Below are 21,318 nucleotides of genomic sequence, written 5' to 3'. Positions count from 1 at the left end.
TGTAAAACATTTTACTAAAGAGGGAATGTTAGTGCAGAAAAAAAAAAAAAAAAAAAGAAGAAGAGGAAGATGAGCTTGAGCCGAGCACATAAGATACCCAACACATCAAAAACCGTGTGCCCCCAATTTTGAAAAGGAAACAAAAACGGAGACCCAAAATTGTCCAAGGGCAACACTTTAACCACTTCAGATCCGCGCTATTGCCAAATGACGGCATTAGCGCGGACCTATATTTCCAGGACTACGTCTATTGACGTCGTCCTGGTTACGAGCGGCCTGCGCGCCCCCTGAGGGGCGCGCGCGGCGCGCTCTGTGATCGGCGAGTCCGTGAGACTCGCCTGATCACCGATCCGTGTAAGGGGTCGATCCCGACCCCTTATCACGTGATCAGCTGTCAGCCAATGACAGCTGATCATGTGATAGAACGGAGCCGGTAATCGGCTATTATTCCTCCTCGCGCTGACAGCGCGAGGAGAGAAAAAAAAAGCCGATCACCGGCGGCCGTGATCGGGACATCAGTCCCGATCACGGCCATCAATACAAGGGACCACCTGCCACCTGCCTGTGCCCACCTGCCTCCCGCAGTGCCATCCTGAAGTAAAATAAAAGAAAAAGTAAGTGCCCCCCGTCAGTGCCCCCTGTCAGTGCCCATAGTGCCACCCACAGTGCCACCCACAGTGCCACCCCACAGTGCCACCCCACAGTGCCACCCAATCTGCCTCAAAGGTGCTGCACCCCAGTGCCGCCCATCAGTGCCCAGCAGTGCCGCCCATCAGTGCCCAGCAGTGCCGCCCATCAGTGCCCCCTATCAGTGCCCATCAGTCCCATCTATCTGTGGTACCTATCAGTGCCCATCCGTGCCACCCATCCGTGCCACTTATCCGTGCCACCCATCCGTGCCATCTTATCTGTGCCCATCAGTGCCGCCTTATCTGTGCCCATCAGTGCCGCCTTATCTGTGCCTATTAGTGCCGCCTTAACTATGCCTATCAGTGCAGCCCATCAGTGCCCACCAATGCAGCCCATCAGTGCCCACCAATGCAGCCCATCAGTGCCCACCAATGCAGCCCATCAGTGCCGCCTAATCAGCGCACTTCAATGAAGGAGAAAAAATGACCCGTTTGCAAAATTTTATAACAAACTATTAAAACATGATTTTTTTTTTTTTTTTTTTTGCATCTTTTTTTGTTTGTTTAGCAAAAAATAAAACTCCGCGCTGTAACTAAATACCACCAAAAGAAAGCTCTATTTGTGGGAAAAAAATGATAAAAATTTCATTTGGGTACAGTGTTGTATGCCCGCGCAATTGTCACTCAAAGTGCATCAGCGCTGAAAGCTGAAAATTGGTCTGGGACTGAGGGGGGTTTAAGTGCCCAGTAAGCAAGTGGTTAAAAGCCCTTGAAAAATAAGTAAACCCTAATGAGTTTTACTTCCTCTTTTGCGCCCTGCAAACCTTGCAAATTAAAAGCATAATGGGCTAGTATGCATTGCATACTAGCCCATTATGTGGTATGCATGCAAACGAATGCATCGCTGTCCACTGTGCAGGGCATGTCCATCTTCGCCTCTCTTCCTTCTGGGGGTCACGGACTCCGGCTCTGTGACTGGCCCGGAGCCGAGTGACGTCACTCCTGCGCATGTGTGCGTTCCATCACGGCTCACACTGGGGAAGAAAGGGCACGAAGGTCCGTTTAGTTTAGTCTTTTTGTATGTCATACTTACCTGGTCTGTGCAATGGCATTTTACAGAATGGACCCAATCCTACTCTTCTTGGGTCCCCTACTGGCACTCCCGACTCCTCCTCTTGGCCACCGTAGGAATCCGCTTCTTATTGTGGCACACATGCAAGCTAAATCCTGAGCTGCACTGCCTGCATCCATAGACAAATAACAGCAAGGCTCAGCCCCACCCTTGCCACAGGATTTGACTGACAGCATCGGGAGCCAATGGAGGGAATGCATCAAGATAAAAAAAAAAAAAAGGAAGAAGTTTAAAAATAAGTGCTACTACCTCCCAATATTATGTTGTGACTTTATCACCGATGCTCTGGCTGAGGTAGCCAACAGCCCCCCCCCCCCCAAGCAAAAAAATAAAAAAAGCCGGCACTTCGGTGTATGTTCTGCAGTCTTGCATTTATGGTCGGCTGAAAAATAACAGCCACAAATGTCAAAACGTGGACACATGTAGCTGTCATTTGTCACCCAACAATAAACACAAGATTGCAGAGCATACACTGGAGTGTCGGCTTTTTTTTTGCTTGAAAAAAAGTTTAGGCTTTACAACCACTTTATCCATCCACTGACCTCATATCTCAGAGACCCCAGTAGTTTGTTTCTTGTCCCCCACTCACACTGCCCCAATTATTGGCTTGATTTTCCATAGTGTGGAATCAGGGACATCTTTAATATTGATTGGACCCTGGGCAAACGTTTTCTTGGGCCCCCCATACAATTTCACTCTCCACCTGCTCTGAGACATACAATAAATAGCAGCTAGACTTAAAATCAGTTTACTGTATCAGATCAGACAGCGATTGTAACCTCTGGCAACCAGTGTATCATTACCGCTCACTGACTGGTTGCTAGAGGTTACACCACACATTACGGCTCACTGATTAGTTGCTAGATGTTACAGCACATGATTTCTGCTTGTTGATTGGTTGCTAGAGATTACTGTACAGTAATACTGCTCACTGATTGGTTGCAGCACATCATCTCCTCACTGCAGGGGGCATCATATACATATGAATGCCGCTTTTACTTACATATCTATGCTGCAGGATGCAGCTATTTACATATGAATGCTGCTGCTATTTACATATCAATGCCGGTTATTTACATGTAAACACAGGGTCTGTAGGACACAGCAAGGGACTAAAACTTCAAGGGACAAGGGAATTTAAACTGGGATAGTTGGCAAGTGTAAGCCAGCTGCTTTGGGCCCCACAACAATAACAGGGCCCAGGGCAGCTGCCCCATTTGCCGTGCCTTAAAGACGGCCCTGTGTGGAATATAAAAATGGAGGAGAGCGACCAACTGGCTTTGCATTGGATGCGGCAGGTGGACAGAACTAGGAATTCTAGTGGGAATATCTTACAAATGAAGCAAGTGATTTAACTTAAAGTGGTAGTAAACTGCGGTACTCTAAAAGAAAAACAAGAACAGAGGGCGCACCAGCCTTGCACATTACTTTTGAAACACTGAAATGTAATAAAAGTAAAATAATGTATTTGTAAACGAGTGGTAAAATCAAACGGATGATGCAAAGTCCATCATTGGCCTCATCCAGCAGGATCTGCTGGCCAGTAGACTTGGTTGGGATGAAAAAGTCCAAAGTAGGCTGACTCCTTTGGAGGGAGGCCCCTCTTGCTCTGAGCCACCCTCCAAAGCCATCAACCTACTTTGGACTTTTTCATCCCAACCAAGCGGTGCACTGACACTGCTGACGGAGCTTCCATGCTCACCCAATCTTCCTTCCGGGTTCACGTCCTGTGGCCGTCTAATTACCCGCGCTGCAATGACATCACTCCTGCACATGGGAGCCGATATTCACGGCACAGGACTCTGAAGGAACGGCATGAGCCGGTGAGGTCACTGGCCCAGTCACAAGTAAAATGTGGAGAGGAGGAGGAGATATTTACTGTACCTATTAGGTGCACCTTACTATAGGATTACCTATAGGTAAAATACTCCCACTTTAATATTAAGCATATACAGTATAGCTAAATATCAGTTTTTGACTATTGTAATGCTAAAGCCCCATACACACTATCAGTTTTTCCTTCAGATTTACCAAAACCATGTAGTGCAAGGGCCTGACTGATTGCATACAAATTGAAAACTCCTAAGGTTTGATCTCATATTATATGAGTTTTCATGCAATCAGGCAGGCCCTTGCACTACATGGTTTTGGTAAATCTGAAGAAAAAAAAAAAAAAAAAAAACGGATAGTGTGAAGAAAGAAAGAAAGAAAGAAAGAAAGAAAGAAAGAAAGAAAGAAAGAAAGAAAGAAAGAAAGAAAGAAAGAAAGAAAGAAAGAAAGAAAGAAAGAAAGAAAGAAAGAAAGAAAGAAAGAAAGAAAGAAAGAAAGAAAGAAAGAAAGAAAGAAAGAAAGAAAGAAAGAAAGAAAGAAAGAAAGAAAGAAAGAAAGAAAGAAAGAAAGAAAGAAAGAAAGAAAGAAAGAAAGAAAGAAAGAAAGATCACGTACCTGTGCAAACAAGGAAGCCTGCTCCCTGGAGTGTCCAAAGGGATCGATGTGCCAAGCGACCCGCGGTCTACCACATTCACCAAACGTATTCTCCAAGAACTGCAAGCCTAGAGTCATCTGGTCAATGATGGCATTGTAGTGCGTGGCAGCTTCGTCGTTCATACACCAGCCACCATTTATAAATTCCAAGCGACCTGAGGAACAGAGAGGAGAGTGCTAGGTCTCAGAGGACCACAAAATGAAAGGAGAATTGTTCTGGTTGCCCATAGTCGACCTTTCATTTTCAAAACAGGAGCACATAAGGAAGTTTTCTGTCCGATTACTATATACGATATCTATGTATGTGAATCCAGACCTAAACTCAAATCAGTAAGACTGGGTATGGGTATTATTACTTACTTTCCATCCCAACAAGAAGATCCCTTCAGAGCACCAAGTCATGTGGCCTTCAGTAGCTCCATACTGTGGACACCAACCCCGCTTGTGTAAGCTTCTTAGTACATGGCGTCTCCAGCATTTCGGGCCCGTTAACAGGTGGGCATTGTATCAATGCATGCTTTAGGGAGCACACATAGTGGATTTTTATCGTTTGCAGCTACTGAGAAATATCTGTAAAATAATCTTTTTGTGCCCATAGTTGAGCCTATGGAACGCACTTATTTTTCATCAAGAGCACTCCACATACCATTCCTTTCTCCCTTAGAGCCCTGCTCCTTTATTTCTAGGATTCGATACCCAGCGGAAATGAGAAAAATGTGATTGAGATTTTCATACGTGAAGAAGAATACACAGCAAGTATGTCACAATTGTTAAAGGGCACCTAACTGTAAGACCAGACAGAAAACCATGGTGTAGATGTGTAGAGCCCCCCCCCTGCTGCTCACCTTCTTGTATTAACTGTACAACATCTTTCTGCACAGACTCCTCCTGTTCCCTCCACCAGCGCCAGAAAAACGCCATCTCCACATAGATGAACCTCCTTTTGGGGTCATCAAGCAGCTGAGAAATCACAGAGTCCAATATATATTGCACGCCAGCGTGCTGGATGCTGTTATTAACTAAAAGACACAAATTATTATATTATTATTATTATTATGCTGTAATACAGAGCCATCAATCAGCTCACCTTCTCATCAGTTATGGGAAACATGTCACAGTATACACTATATTGTCAAAAGTATTGGGACACATGCCTTTACATGAACTTTAAACCATTACTAAACCCACAACAGTAAAAATCAGTCTGTATATGCAGCATAGCATGCTTGTTATACTCACTGGGGAACTTAGGGGGTTAATCCTCTGCATTGTGTAAAAAGGCTGTTTTATCCTGTATGCTCAGATCCTTCCCTCCTGCGCGGTCTATCTGGGGAAGGCCAGCTAACACACAGGCAGTAGCTAACCTGCACATGCTCAGTTGTGTCTTTTATGCTGGAGAGAACAGTTACTTGTTCTGAGAGATAGCCAGGTCACATGATATTGAGTCACACGTGGGTGTGTATACGGGCTGCAGGGAAAATCTCCTCCTACCTGAACACTCAGCACTGAAGAAACTCTGCAGTTTATCATGTGACCGTGGTATAAAGATCAGCAAAAAAAAAGGTAGATTAGTGGCAATATTTTAATGTAAAAAGATTTATAAGCTGTGGGCACTGTGGGGGGCAGATGAACAATTTTCATATTACTGGGTTTAGTAACACTTTAATGGCATCCCAGTCTTAGTCCGAGGGTTCAGTATTGCATTGGCCCACCCTTTGCAGCTATAACAGCTTCAACTCTTCTGGGAAGGCTGTCCACAAGGTTTAGGAGTGTGTCTATGGGAATGTTTGACCATTCTTCCAGAAGCGCATTTGTGAGGTCAGGTACAAAACACATAAAAAACCATATGGAACCAACATAGTGTAAAACGTTTTAAAAATGTTTTAACAAGTCGAAACGTTTTACACTATGTTGGTTCCATATGTTTTTTAGGAGTTTGCTAAACCAGTGGATTGCTGACTGGAGAATAAGCGGGTGTAAGGAGTGGTTATCCATTGAATGAACCAAAGGCGAGCTTCCATTTATTTCTGGCGAGTGGCCATTTCGCTAGGTGGTGGTGGCGAATTGTGGTGTGGAGCTACGTACGTGAACATAGGAAGATTTAACCATTTTTCTATAAAGGAACTTTTGATTCAGAATTGTGATAGGGGAGTTGTACCCCATTTCACACATACCTTGAGGTTACACACGGACTCTATTGGGTTTTTTTTTTTTTTTTGTTTCTTGTTTCATTTTTGTTTTTGGTTATCCGTTTTTGTTAAGGGTTGTTTGGAGTTGGAGCACTTAATATCATATAACAACACAGGTGGTATTAAGGTTTTGCATGCGATTTATGTATATTTATAACACTGAGCACAGCTGATACTAGTAGATAATTTATATTTGTTTGGGTAGTTTGCGCAATCCATAATATGTCACAATTTTTGTCCACTTCAAAGCAGGGGTTTATTTGATTGCAGCACACCAGTATAGAATATAATTTGAGCGTCGGTATTCCCCCCCCCCCCCATTAAATTTTCGAGTCTTGCCACAGATTTTCAATTGGATTTAGGTCTGGATTTTGATTGGGCCATTCTAACATATGAATATTCTTTGATCTAAACCATTCCATTGTAGCTCTGGCTGTACGTTTAGGGTCGTTGTACCGCTGGAAGTTGACCCTCCGCTACCATCTCAAGTATTTTGCAGACTCGAACAGGTATTCTTCTAAGATTGCAAAACATTTGAAATCCATTTATGATTTTCCTTCCAATTCACATTAATGTGCCACCTTGTGTTGGCCTAATGCATAAAATCCCAATAAAATACATTTATGTTTTTAGTTGTATCATGACAAAAATGTCAAGGGGTATGAATACTTTTTCAAGGCACTGTAGGTCGCTCCAAGTCTGTTAGCCAGGGACCCCGCTGTTAGTAAGTCATAAAGTGGCACGGTTTTTATTTTATTTTTGTTCTATTTGTGCTCCTGTATAATGTACATGGTATGGCCTTGACGGAGCATGGAACAAGCCCTAAAAAAAAAAAAAAAATAATAATAAAAAAAAAAAGTAGGGGGTTTATCATTGATTTTTTTCTAAAAAGTTCTGTAATTTTGTATTTCTGATGTGAGCCAATTAACACAAAGTATTATTTTATGGTTAAAGCTGGTCTCCTCTAGTTGTACATTTTTTGAACTGTGGGAAGAGATAGAAGCAGCTGAAGGACAGCCCATGCAGATAATGTCCCTGTTAGGAACTATAACCAGGACCCAGCTCTGCAAGACCACATGGGTGCCCATAGATAAAAGGATATTTAAAGAACCCTCCCCCCCCCCCCCATTTTGGATACGGTGAGGGTTAGAACTTTCACCGATTCTTCTCCCGCTTTCCTCCGCTATCTTCTGCTCTTTTGCTAGTGGTGGCCTGGTGTTTTCCATCATCTTATTAGGATGTTGACACAACACGCTCTCCCGCTGCAATGCTGTGTGCATGGTGCGCTATGACTTTTATATAGGCATGGCGCAGGGTCAACGGGAGATGTTACCTGGTAACCCCGCCCCTTATGACGTCGCAGTCCCAGCATGCCCCAGGACTGTGACATCATAAGGGGCAGGGTCACCAGGTGACATCTCCCGATGACCCAGCGCCATGCCTATATAAAAAAAGTCGTAGCGCACCATGCACACAGTATTGCAGTGGGAGAGAGCATCGTGTCAACATCGTAAGAAGAGGCCGGAGAGCGGGAGAAGAACCAGAGACTGGGAGAGAAGGCCGGAGGAGTAGGAAGAGACCCCCGGAGCTGCCTAAAACCTGTGTAGTGTGTTTTTTTTTTTCTTGACACGTCCCCACCCCCCCACCCCCCCCAAGTGAATGGATAGGGTTACAATGTACCCCATACTTATTCACATAGGGTGGGGGGCCAGGATCTGGGCCCCCCACCCCATTGTTAAAAGGGGGCTCCCGGATTCTGATAAGCCCCCTGCCCACAGACCCCAACAACCAATGGCCAGGGTTGTCGGGAAGAGGCCCATGTCCTCAACATGGGCACAAGGTGCTTTGGGGTGAGCGGGCCCACAGGGTGCCCCCTTCCCCAAAGCACCCACCCCCCCCCCATGCTGAGGGCATGCGACCTGGTATGATTCAGAAGGGGGGGGGGGGGGGGTTCGCTCGTCCCCACCCCCTTTGCTGACCGGCTGGGCTGCATGCTCGGATAAGGGTCTGGTATGGACCTTGGGGGGACCCTCACGCCGTTATTTCGGCATAGGGAGTTAAAATCCATAGCAGACCTAAGGGATATTGTCGCCTCCCTCTCACGCTCACTGCAATAGGAAAGTGTGTTTTTCCTATTGCAGCGAGCGTGAGATGTACGCGAGATGTACAGTACCCTGCAGCCGAGAACGGAAACATTCTCGCGGACAGATGCTGTAGCTGCCCTTGCGTCATATTTGGTCTGTCGGACGAGCATACAGTCGAACGGGTTTCCCGCTAGGAAATGTGTCCAGCTGGAAGATTTAAAACATGTTCTATTTCTAAAGTCCGCTGGATTTTTGGACAGCAAAAGGTCCAATGAAGCCCACACACACACACACACACACGATTGAATTGTCCGAAGGATTCATTCCATCTGACCTTTGCTGTCAAAAAGTTTGGTTGTGTGTACGTGCCATTAGACATTAATATTAGACGTTAATATTTTTTGGGTGGCGAAAGGAGAAAATTTCTGAACATCCTGCTTCAAAGATGATACAGATCTGTGATAATCTACACAGGAAACTCTGTTCAATTTCCAAATTATGAGAGTCGATAGAAAATTGCTGAAATAGGCGGAAACTGCAAAACTCTTATCTTCTATTCAATGATGCAACTGCCAGAGAAGGAAATATTGTCCACTTACCTCCATAATAATACTGATCTACGGTTTTCAACCAGCCTACATCATCATGTGTGTGAGGGATCAGGTGTACATTCAAGAAGCCATCAGGAGCTGCTGGGCAGTTCTATAGGAAAAGACAGAGATCTGTAATCTAAATAAACTCACTGGTGGACCCTCTTTCATCCTCTTCTCTTAGACACTCTTTGCTACAGACATGTAGCACCTTTGCCCATCTGGTCCTCTAGAAATTACCAATGCCTTGACCTCACCATTTTACCATCTCCCTCCTCTGCTCACCCAAATTCTACACACTCAATATCCCTCTCCATTAACATGAACGCTACAAACTCACTACCTCATCCTTTCCTCTGTCCAGACACCCACCTGAACCCTACATGTTCAATACCTCATCCTTCCTTCTGTCCAGACACCCACCCTTCTAGCATATCCTCCATCCACTTGAACCCTACACAGTCAAGATCTCATCCTTCCCTCTTTTCCAGGAACTGCACCCATCTATCTTCCCACTCCATCCAACTGAACCCTACACACTCAATACCTCAATCCTTCCCTCTGTCCAGACACCCACCCTTCTATCTTCCCTGACACCGAATTTCACCCAAAACCTACACCCACCATGCCTCACTCTAGTTCCTGTTTAAGTCATTTTTTATTAAAGTTTTCCTAAGTACAGATAAAGATAATTCAGATAATAAAGTGACTAAGTTCCCCCCCAAAAAATACATAACGAGAATAAAAAATAAATTAAAAAAAATAAAAAAATAAAAAAAAAGAATTTTCTCCTTGGCTGGGACACCACTAATGAAAGAGGCACAGCTTCCAATATGATGCAGGAGGAAAACAAACGTAGCATTAACCAAAAGAACTAGGCAGTAATAAAAGAACTGAAGATAGGGAGGGAAAAAGGTCAAAAATACATAGGTCAGAAGGGATTAGAATTATATAGCTCCTTGCTGTGCATTCAGACTTTTAATTACAGCCCATGGCAGAGGGAAGTTTTCCAGCACCAACTTGCCAACTGAGATTACCAAATTCTGTGAGCTGCAAAGCAAGTAGATGATGCTGGAAGGACAAACTTTTCCCAAAGCTCCATACTTACCTAGTTTAAGGACCCTGTCCAACCACCTCTCACCTTGATGTTAGTCTCTGGCTTGCCAGTCCTCCTTTACCAGCAGCCCAGTGCATAGCAGTAGCACCAGATGGCTTCTAGGCTTATTTCTCCTGGGCATCTAGAGACACACACAGACACTGGAAAGGCGAGGACTGGCTGAACAGAGGTAAAATAAAAAAGGGTAAGGGAACTTTCATAAAAAGGTTTTCAAAAGTTTTCTTATCCTACAACAGTGCAGGTTGGTGCTCCATCGGTCGGGGGGGCAGCAGAAGGACCCGACCACATTTATCAGCTCCCCCGTTTCTGCAGCCCATACAGTGCACCAAAACCAACCACCCCCTGGGTCACCAGCTCACTCACCCTGTGCTGCCCCTGGGCAGACATGTGGAGATGGCTTTCCTTGCATCTCCTCGGCATCACAGCGGCCGTACATCTCCTCCCTATAAGCCAATAGAATGGCTTCTCCTTTCGGGCAATCGGGAAAATGGGTCTCATGACCTGCTTCCTGATTGGCCAGGAGGAGAATCAGTTGGACAATAGCGAATATTCTGGGGTGCAGAGGGAATTTAGTGCTCTGCACCCCAAACCCACCCTACTAGAGCCTCTGGCTCCAATCATGCGCAAAAAAAAAAAAAACCCCTCATTGGAATCCATGCATCCGATGCCCTGCATGGAGATTAGGTGGCTCAACACATGGATTTTTTTTGGGGGGGGGGGGGGGGGCACCACTAATGGACAGGTCGGCACTTCCCCATAAGTTATTCTTTTTTGAACCTTGGTTGCTTGGGGTTCCTTGATCAGTGAGCAATGGATCTCCGACTTACACAGACCATCAATGCAGGGGGCCAAATCTACACTAACAACTGGGGACACTACAAAATTCTACTGTCTGTTGCTTTTTATTTTTAGAATGATTACTAAAAAATGATGTACAGAGTGGGGAGGATGTGAAAAAAATAAAAAAATAAAAAAAATCTACCCAGGGTGTCACACATGCCAAGGATGTCATCATTTACTCTTAGGACTTATTTACACCAGATTCAGTCGCATGCATTTTTAGATGCAGTATGAATACGGTACAAATACATATGCGAGAAAAATTAATGCATTTCAATGAGGCTTGTTTACGCTACTGTAATGCTTTCATGTGCGTAGAATAAAAGTATAGTATGCTGTATTTTTCAGCACCAGAATGAAAGGGAAAAAAAAAAAAAAAAAAAAAAAAAAAAAAAAAAGGTACCTACACAAACATTATTATTATTATTATTATTGATTTATATAGCGCCAACAGTTTACACAGCGCTTTACAACGTATAGGGGAGACAACACAATTACAGTACAATACAAAAGGTACAGGAGGGCCCTGCTCGTAGAGCTTACATTCTAAAGGGAGGGGGTGGTGGTACAAAAGGTAATAGCTGCAGAGAATGATTTGATGGGGGCGCAAACGCAACTTTGTAAAAATATATTTTAAAAAACACACAAAAAAAAAAAAAAGGAATTGCAAATGCATGCAAGTGCACACGCAGAAACACATGATGAATGCGGGGATTGTATTGTAAACGATGATATATAAAATGTTCAGTGATCAAGCTAATGGATTGTACATACAATTTTTTTTTTTTTTTTTTTTTTTTTTAAATAAAGGGGGCTCCCCGAGACCTGAGAATATTTTTATTGGTTCCCTCTGGGGTAAAAAGGTTGAGACGGCTGCCATAAAGCCATGATGTCTGTGTACTGAGATGGCTGCCATATATTTCTCCCTTATTATCACCTTGTAACAGGCTGACTATCTGGCTTCAGCACTTTGTGAGTCACTGACCCACAACAAGTACATGCATCAGCAAAATCTGAGAAGAGACACCAGGCGGCCTTATCAGCATGCTTGCTGCGCATGAAATTACTTTTTTTTTTTTAAATACCCAGTATATGTTTTCATAATAAACCTTTTCAAGTACTGAAAAGATAAAAACACGACCATTTCCATATCCTTGTACACTGTCGGGTGAAAATGGTGTTACTGGCATTTTTGCTGATAAGAGAAAAAAAAAAAAAAAAAAGTGCCCATAATGGCAATGGAAACTCGTGTGCAATTTTAACACGATTTTAGTGTGCTTATGGTGTTTTTTCATAGGCCATGTGACTTAAAAACCTCATCAAAAATTTAACACGTGCGTTTTTGATCCATTCTTGCTGCATTTTCAATGCATTTCAACGGGGAGGTGCGCGTTTGGTGCAGTTTTGTTAACTGACCAAAATTGCAGGAAGCAAGATTAAAACCACAATGGAAGCGCAACAGACCAATGTGGAGACATATGGAGAATTTAAAGGGATATGTTTTTCTTGCACCAAGGCTTAATGTACACGGGACATTTTAGAACCTCTCCTGAACGATTTAACTTGACAGATAGTAACCCACGTTTAAAATGCCCATTTTGCCGCGTTTAGAAGCGTTTCTGTTTTTAAGCTAGCCAAAAATGAAAAAATGCCTGTAAATGAAATGCGGCTAAATGCAAGTTACCACGTTTAGAAGCTTGAAATGCCTCTAAACTCAGCTTCTGAACCCATTTTTCGCATTCCAAAAAAAAAAAAAAGCCTCTAAAAACTCAACTGCCTAGAAATGACCCTGTGTACATCTACTGATAAGATAACAGGAGAGTTAAGGGAGAGCTGGGGGAAAAAAAAAAAAAAAAAAAAAAAAAAAAAAAAAAAAAAAAACGGCCAACTGCTCCCAAAAGCCCTTTCACATTATTATTTTTAGCGGAGCTTTACCGTCATTTTTTGCGGCACTATTCAGCTGCTTTTAACCCCCGCTAGCGGACGAAAAAGGGTTACGGTTTGGCGGCGCAGCCCATTGATTTCAATGGGCAGGGGCGCTTTAGGAGCGGCGAGTTCACCGCTCCAAAGAAGCTGCTGGCAGGACTTTTTCTGATGCGCTGCCAGTGCACCACTCCAGCGTGAAAGTCCTCAGCTTGAGCCACTGTTTGGTTGGATTCACACCTATGCAGTTTTAGTGCTTTTTGAATTTTGCAGATTTGCACTCCAGTCCATTTACCATGGTTTCCTATGGAACACAATCTGTAGTGCAAATCTGCAAAAAGCACTAAAACTGCATTGGTGTGAATCCAGCCATTCATGGCGCTTTGTAGGTGCTATTTTTAATGCTATAGTGCCTCAGTGTGAAAGGGGTCTTAATGTCCGTTTAGCAGCAATGTACACGAGGCTGAAAAAGGTGCCAATAATGGTCGACAATAAATGTATATTCATTTAAATTCATGATATTAACCACTTCCCACCCACACTATAGCCGAAAGACGGCCTAAGTTGCTAGGAGGGTGTCCCCTGTGGGGCGCGCTCTGTGATCACTGAGTCATCGGGTGATCACAGATCGGAGTAAGGGGCCGATCCCGACCCTTAGCACGTAATCAGCTGTCAGCCAATGACAGCTGAACACGTGATGTAAACAGATCGGTAATCGGCTTTTTTTTTTCTCCTTATGCTGTCAGCAGGAGAAGAAGCAGCAGAATACCAAGAAGGGAGAAGAGAAAAAAAAAAAAAAAAAAAAAAAAAAAAAAAGGAAGAAATGAAGAAAAAAAAAAGTTCTCGTCTCTTTATTGAGCCATTAACCATCCACAGTGCTGGAGGAAAAAGTAAGTTGAATTACTTCAAAAAGAGCCAAATTACACCTCCAGCCTCATTAATTGGACTCCCAGCTGTGAAAATTACTGACTCATTAGCTCTCATTGAAGTTATTCGTTTTTCACCCACCTTTTTCCTTCAGCACCATGAATATTTAAATAGGTGTGTTCAATAAAGACACCAGAAATTAGAATGATTTGTGTCCGATTAGCTTCAGCACATTGTGTCAGTTTATGGTTGTGACATTCAGTGCATCCAGAAAGTATTCACAGCACTTCACTTTTTCCACATTTTGACATGTCGCAGCCTTATTCCAAAATGGATTAAATTCATTTATTTTCCTCAGTTTGGCTGGGCGGCCCTCTCTAGGAAGAGTCCTGGTGGTTCCAAACTTCTTCCATTTATGGATGATGGAGGCCACTGTGCTCAGTGGGACCTTCGACGCTGCAGAAATTTTCCTGTACCCTTCCCCAGATCTGTGCCTCAATACAAACCAGTCTTGGAGGTCTACAGACAATTCCTTGGACTTCATGGCTTGGTTAGTGCTCTGACATGCACTGTTACCTGTGGGACCTTATATAGACAGGTGTGTACCTTTCCAAATCATGTCCAATCAACTCAATTTACCATAGGTGGACTCCAACCAAGTTGAAGAAGCATTTCAAGGATTATAAGTGGAAACAGGACGCACCTGAGCTCAGTTTTAAGGGCCATGGCAAAGGCTGTGAATACTTATGTATATAGATTTTTTTTCCTATTTCTAATAAATTAGCAAAGATTTCAAACAAACTTCTTTCACGTTGTCATTATGGGGTATTGCTTGTAGAATTTTAAGGAAAGTAATACATGTAATCTACTTTGGAATAAGGCTGTAAAATAACAAAACGTGTAAAAAGTGAAGTGCAGTGAATACTTTCCAGATGCTCTTAAGCTGAGCAACAGATCGCATTTTATGGCAAATTACTGCAGAAATACAGTTCATTCCAAGGGGGTTCACATATTTTCTTCCCACTGTATACACACATATTAGAAATCATATAATGATATTAATATGTTAATATGGGGAAGGGTCAGATACCTGGAGCAGAAGAGATTGGGGGGGGGGGGGGGGGGCGCGCGCGCACAGAGTGATCACTGTGTATATCTCTCTCTGTATACCCCATGGTGGGGGGTGTGTGTGTGTGTGTGTGTGTATATATATTACATACCCCCTATAGTGATCACTGTGTATATCTCTCCCCCCAGTGATAGATTATATATACACACACACACACACACATATATATACACACACACACACACACATATATACACAGTGTAAATCTCTCTCTGTATAGCCCCCAGTGACCCCCGTGTGCCCACTCACACTCCGGGTCTCTATGACCATCTACATACAGATCAGAGGGAGCTGATCTCTCCGCAGAGCCGGGCACTCACCTCCTCCCCGCAGCCCCAGATCACAGGCACCCAGGTCACCAGCAGCAGCAGGCAGATCCCCCGGCAGCTCTTCATCCTGTCTGCCCGTATCTGATCTCCCCCCACAAACACACTCACTGTGCCCGCGGCTGGGGCTTTACATCGGATCACATGACCTGTCAGCCTCTCCCCGGCTCGGCGGCCAATCGGCGAGCGAGCGCAGCTTGGTCACGTGACCAGGCTTCTGCTTGTCAATACAAAACCGCTTCGCCGTCCTGCCAGCAGGGGGCGGCGGTGTCACGCTGTGTGTATGGAGGAGATAGGTGCTGAGAATTCCCCTTTGTATATAGAGGAAGTAGAAGTTTCCCATCAGTCACATTTCCAGTTTTTGTATCCCACAAACTGAAGCATTTTAATTCTAGTCACATGTTTAGTTTTGATTTTGGTGTCCTAGCATAGCAGGTCCCAGAAAAAGTCCCAGTGAGGAGAATGAAGCTTCTGCACACATTTGGTGTCTCCTTTTCTTTTGTATTCATTAATAACCACTGCAGCTCCAGAAGATTTACCCCCCTACATGACCAGGCCATTTTTTGCTTTACAGCACTGCGCGACGCTGTACCCAAATACAATGTATTTCCTTTTTTCCCTCTCAAATAGAGCTCTCTTTTGGTGGTATTTGATCACCTCTGCGGTTAATTTTTTACGCTATAAACAAAAAAAATATGTTTTTTTTTACATAATTTTTTTATTTTCTGCTATAAAACATATCCTATAAAAAAATATAATTTCTTCATCAGTTTAGGCCAATATGTATTCTGCTACATATTTTTATAATCCTTGTAATAGGAATAAAAATGATAATTTTTTTTTTTTTTTAAAGCGTAACAAAATAAAACAATTAAGTAAAATAAAAATAAAAAATTTAAAACGCCCCTAAAAGGTCCCACGTATGTAAACGCTGTTCAAACCACACATGTGAGGTAGCGTTGCGTGCGTTAGAGCATGTGCAGCAATTCTAGCTCTAGACCTCCTCTGTAATGCCACGTACACACGACCGGACTTTTCAACTGGGTCCGACGGAACGAATCCACCAGATAATTTGATCATGTGTGGGATTCATCGGACCTTTGCTGTCTAAAAATCAGACGGATTTTGATTTAAAACATGTTTCAAATCTTTCTGATGGACTCGAGTCCGGTCGAAAAATCCATTAGTCTGTATGCTAGTCCAACGGGCGAAAACCGACGCTAGGGCAGCTATTGACTACTGGCTATGAACTTCCTTATTCTAGTACGGTCGTACGTCATCACGTTTGAATCCATCATCTATGGAGATTTTTAAGTACCGAAGTTTGGTGCCATTCCATGATTGTGTGCAATTTTAAAGCGTGACATGTTAGGTATCTATTTACTCGGCGTAACATCATCTTTCACATTATACAAAAAAATTGGGCAAATTTTACTGTTTTTGTTATTTTTTTAATTCATGAAACCGTTTTTTTCTTCCCAAAAAAATGGCGTTTGAAAAATTATTGCGCAAATACCGTGCGAGATAAAAAGTTGCAATGACTGCCATTTTATTCCCTCCGGTGTCTGCTAAAAAAAAAAAAAAAAAAAAAAACATATATATTGTTTGGGGGTTCTGAGTAATTTTCTAGAAAAAAAATGATGATTTTCACATGTAGGAGTGGAGTGCCAGAATAGGCCCGGTATTAAAAGAAGCATTGTCCAAAAAAGCAAGATTGGTTAAACCCACAAGTGCCTTTTCCCCACTACTATTCCTTTATATTGGCTTTTGGAATTTACAAATGCAGCAATTTAGAAATCAGATGAAAGGTTTAGCACTGGAAAACACTTTTTGTTAGATAAAAAGTGCATTTTATATACAACTATATGGATCAGACCAGAATGAGGGACAAATGAGGAGGAATGAGGGACAGAGGGACATTGCTCCAAATCAGGGACAGTTGGGAGCTATGGTGTTGTGATTCTTTGACTGACAATTACTCTGTCATGGAAAACTGTACCTATATTTTGATGGTCATTGGTATCTAATAACAGAGAACGGCCATAGCCGTCCTAAGAAAAGAAGGGTGAGCTATAAAGAACCAAACAAGGATTTTAGAGGTAAGCTGCCCATAGAAGGGGCACAGAGAGCAGACAATGATGAGAAGAAAGGTTTTGTTCATTTTCTCGGTTTAGTGTCACTTTAACCACTTCATTACAGGGCATTTTCACCCCCTTCCTGCCCAGGCCAATTTTCAGCTTTTAGCGCTGTCGCACGTTGAATGACAATTGCGCGGTCATGCGACGTTGTACCCAAATTTAATTTTGATCGTCCTTTTTTTTTTCCCCACAAATAAAGCTTTCTTTTGGTATTTGATCACCTCTGCGGTTTTTATTTTTTGCGCTATGAACAAAAAAAAGAGCGACAATTTTGAAAAAAACACAATATTATTATTGTAGTAGCATAGTAGCCGATTATGCTTTACCTTTGCAGGGAAATAAGAGGAAGTAAAACCCACCAGTCTACTTCCTCTTTAAATTCCACTAAAAGGAGTTCCAGATTTACAGAAGTAGAAGCTGGCTGACCTCACGCTGATAGCAGATGGTGAGTGGGTGGCATCCCTGGTTATCAGGTGAGGGCTCGGTTCACTGGGGCAGCCACAATGCTCTTCATTTGGTTTCTGCAGCATTTTATGATTGGGGTGCAGTGGCGGCCTGTTAGGGGCGCACCCTCTGTCCATGCATCCAGCCCCCTGATGTACATACAGGGTGCTAGACCATGGATTCCAATGTGGGTGGGGGGGGGGGGGGGGTTAAGCACCTGATTAGAGCTGGAGGCTTCAAAAAAGGGTGGGCTCAGGGCGCAGAGCACTGCCCTCCAAGCCCACCCAATTGTGTGATAATGGCGAATGAATATTCGCTATTTACACACTGATTCTTCTCCCGGCCAATCAGGAAGCGGGTCATGAGACCCGTTTACCAATTGGCCAAAACGAGAGGCAGTGTTATTGGCCAATAGGGAGGAAGAGGGAGGAGACACGCGGCCGGGTGAGAAGCAAGGGGAAGACTGACAGACCCACCAGCCGCCACTCCAGGGATGGCTCACCATCCAGCACTCCCAGGCTCTGTGATGGATTAGAACTATAAATTAGTTCTTGGTTATCTGCTGCTATTCCTAATTAAAAAGTATAAATGTGCATGCACATTAGAAGTAAACACTCTCTGAGATATGTTCAGCTCAGGCTACTTCTAAATACTGATTTATTCGTGGGCGGTGTTAATATTTTATACAGAAAGATACGTCATTACTATGTCAGTCTAATAGGTACATCTTATTGGTTACAATACAAGAGAAATGAAGAAACTTGATGCTTGAAGTTTGGTTGAAGCTGGTTCTGTTATCTCGAATGCATTCTTTTAATGCGGGGGATGTAGGGTATAGACGCCATCTTGGCTCCGCAGAACAGGGTCAATCTGTATGCTACATAATAAGTAAGGAGCATAGAAACATGTATACACATAAGCAAATAGACATTTTCTGATTATCATTATGTACATTGGATTCCTTAACAGTCCCCCCTAAAATGGCTATTTTCTTCTGTCCCTCATCTAAAAGGTCCTACTCACCTGGCCCATTCTCCTCAGCAACTCTTTTTAAGCTGTATATAGAGTTGGGCAGCAACTAGTTCACTACCCCCCTCGATACAGCTGGAGAAGGGCAATCAGGTGCTATCTACCCCTATAACCCTAGAGGATTGTGAGATTTTGGACAGGGAGTGACTGTAGAGGAGTGAAGGGTTTGTCACCCTCCATCATAAGAGGGTCCTCTTCTTCTTAGTGGAGAAATGTAGGTGGGCTGTTGTCTACAGCCTTGCTCATTAACTTCTTTACGAAAGGTAGAATACAGCATACAATCAGGGCTAAAAGAACCAGGATTATTAGTACCGTTACCCCTATCTGGGCGAGCACCTTCTGACACCCACTCATCCAGCTAAAATATTGATCCCATGGGTCTGTAATACCGGAGTTCTTCTTCAACTCCAATGACAAATCTTCTAATTTCTTTATAGCTAAAGTTACTTTACCATTTGGGCCGGTATTATCAGGAATGTAGGTGCAACAGGTTCCCGTTTTTTCTATTTTTACAGACACTTCCTTTCTCAGCTAACAGCATGTCTAAGGCCATCCGGTTCTGGAATGTCATGTAGGAAGTGGGGGGTAACTGGCCAGCAATTCCCTGGCTTTGAATTCATCAGGGACCCCCCTTGGAACTCCTATAGCATCTATGTACACATGAGGGTCAAAGCTTCCGGAGAGAGCTGCTCGCTTCCTCCTCTGACTGTGTGCTGGGTCAGTGTATGTATCAGGGGTATCTTCTGCTAGGATATGGAGGGGCGTAATCACCTTTTCAGGGCACATTCACCGGTCCAGATACCCTCTAATCTGGTCCTATGTTTCAACCCACTGTCCCTCCCAGGAACCACAATTCTGGCCCCAGTAACTGTCTGTAAAACACACATATTACCATCAGGGATGTCTCACCTTACCAACAGGGATGTCACTGTACCAATGGCATTGCCATGAAAGAGTCAAACGGACAAGGTACTATGTCACAGTAATCAAAGGTAAAGGTGGTCACATGTGTCCCTGAAGAGTTGTACCAAAATGTAATTATGTTATCATTTTTTTTTTTTTTTTTGTGATGACCACCTCCTGAGCCCCCCCCCTAGACCAAACAGAAAAAGGATATGCAGCATGGTCGTCATGAAGTGGGCGGGATCTTGTCCTCGGGGGTGGAGCTTTCTTGCAGTGGGAGGCGTGTATTCAGGTATTCTTCCTGGCCAATTCCACTGAGGTGGCTGTGGTCAGCAAAACTTGGAATGGACCATCATATCTGGGTTCAAGAGAATGTTTTCTCACAAATTTCTTTACCAGCCCCCAATCTCCAGGTAGTAGTTGGTGTGTTCCTGTATCTAATTCAGGATCTGGAATGGAAGAAAACACCTGGACATGCATTTGGGTTAATTCTCCTGATAATGAGGTCACATAATTAGTCAACACATCAGATTGCAACTGTAACTGTTGTGGAAAGTGACAGCCAAGTCTGGGGGCTGAACCAAACTAAATTTTATAAGGGGGATAGGGCATGTTACCCCCGGGGTGTGTGTCTGACACTGAACAGGGCAGCGGGCAAACTGTCTGGCCGACTCATGTTAGTCTTTTGGGCCATCTTTAACATCCTGTTTTTCTAGTGTCCCTTTCATCCTTTCTACCTTCCCGCTACTTTGAGGGTGGTAAGGGGTGTGTAGAGCCAACTGAACCCCCAGTGCTGCCCTAATCTTTTGTAAGGGTTGCTGTGAAGGCTGGGCCTGATCGCTCTCTATCACCTCTGGGACCTCAAATCTACATACTATCTCACTCAGTAGTTCCTTAGCTGTGGTCCTGGCAGTCATGTCCACCTCCACTAGGGGGCGTATTCCAATCTGTCACTCCTTTGACATTTGGGAGTGATCAATTTGTATCCTCTGGAAGGGGTATAGAGCTTTTGCCAGGTGCTTCTTCTGTGCCTTTTCTGTACATTCTGGGTTACATTTGTTGCAGATAGTGCATGATCTGCAGAAGTTGTTGGTCAATGAAGTAACTCATAAGTTCATAAGAGTCTTTGTCAAGTGGGCAGCTCCATTTGCCCATTGCACCATGGCTGGGTACATACTCCTGGGTAGACAAGGCTTCTTGCTGCACTCGAATAGTCCATCTCTGAGAGTTCCTCCTCTCCGTTTTCCAGCTTTCCTTCTCATCCGGACTTGCTGCTTCCTGTAATTATTTCAGATAAACTCTGTCCACTGGGAGAGTCTGTAGGGTAAGCATGGAGTGGTCTTCTTCTACCACCCTGCTGTCCACTTCCCGTGGACCACTGGCTGTCTGTTTGGCAGCTGAATCGTCTAGATTGCCTCGAGCTTCCTTCGAGTTGAGTTTGTTGTGTGCTTTTACTTTTAGAATAGTCACTTGGGTTGGGAGAAGCAGTGCGTC

The 21,318-nt window shown here is 43.7% G+C and overlaps 1 protein-coding gene across 1 annotated transcript in view; it reads right to left on the bottom strand.

Moving 5' to 3' along the window:
- The window catches only part of MAN2B1 (mannosidase alpha class 2B member 1), a 51,350-nt gene extending 35,877 nt beyond the window's left edge, over nt 1-15,473 (bottom strand). Inside the window, exons 1-4 of the mRNA XM_077470411.1 lie at nt 15,305-15,473; nt 9,118-9,220; nt 5,091-5,264; nt 4,207-4,400 (exon numbers count right to left, since the gene is read on the bottom strand). Coding sequence (XP_077326537.1) covers nt 4,207-4,400; nt 5,091-5,264; nt 9,118-9,220; nt 15,305-15,379 — 546 coding nt within the window. The 5' untranslated portion in view covers nt 15,380-15,473. The remainder of the gene's footprint in view (nt 1-4,206; nt 4,401-5,090; nt 5,265-9,117; nt 9,221-15,304) is intronic.
- Nucleotides 15,474-21,318: the final 5,845 nt, after the last annotated feature.

The sequence above is a fragment of the Lithobates pipiens genome, unplaced genomic scaffold (genome assembly GCF_037356315.1).
Source record: "Lithobates pipiens isolate NorthernLeopardFrog02 unplaced genomic scaffold, aLitPip1_a1.2 Scaffold_8, whole genome shotgun sequence".
In the NCBI taxonomy this organism is placed as follows: domain Eukaryota; kingdom Metazoa; phylum Chordata; class Amphibia; order Anura; family Ranidae; genus Lithobates; species Lithobates pipiens.
Note: the sequence above shows the minus strand (reverse complement) of the source record. Positions and strands in the feature narration are given on the sequence as shown.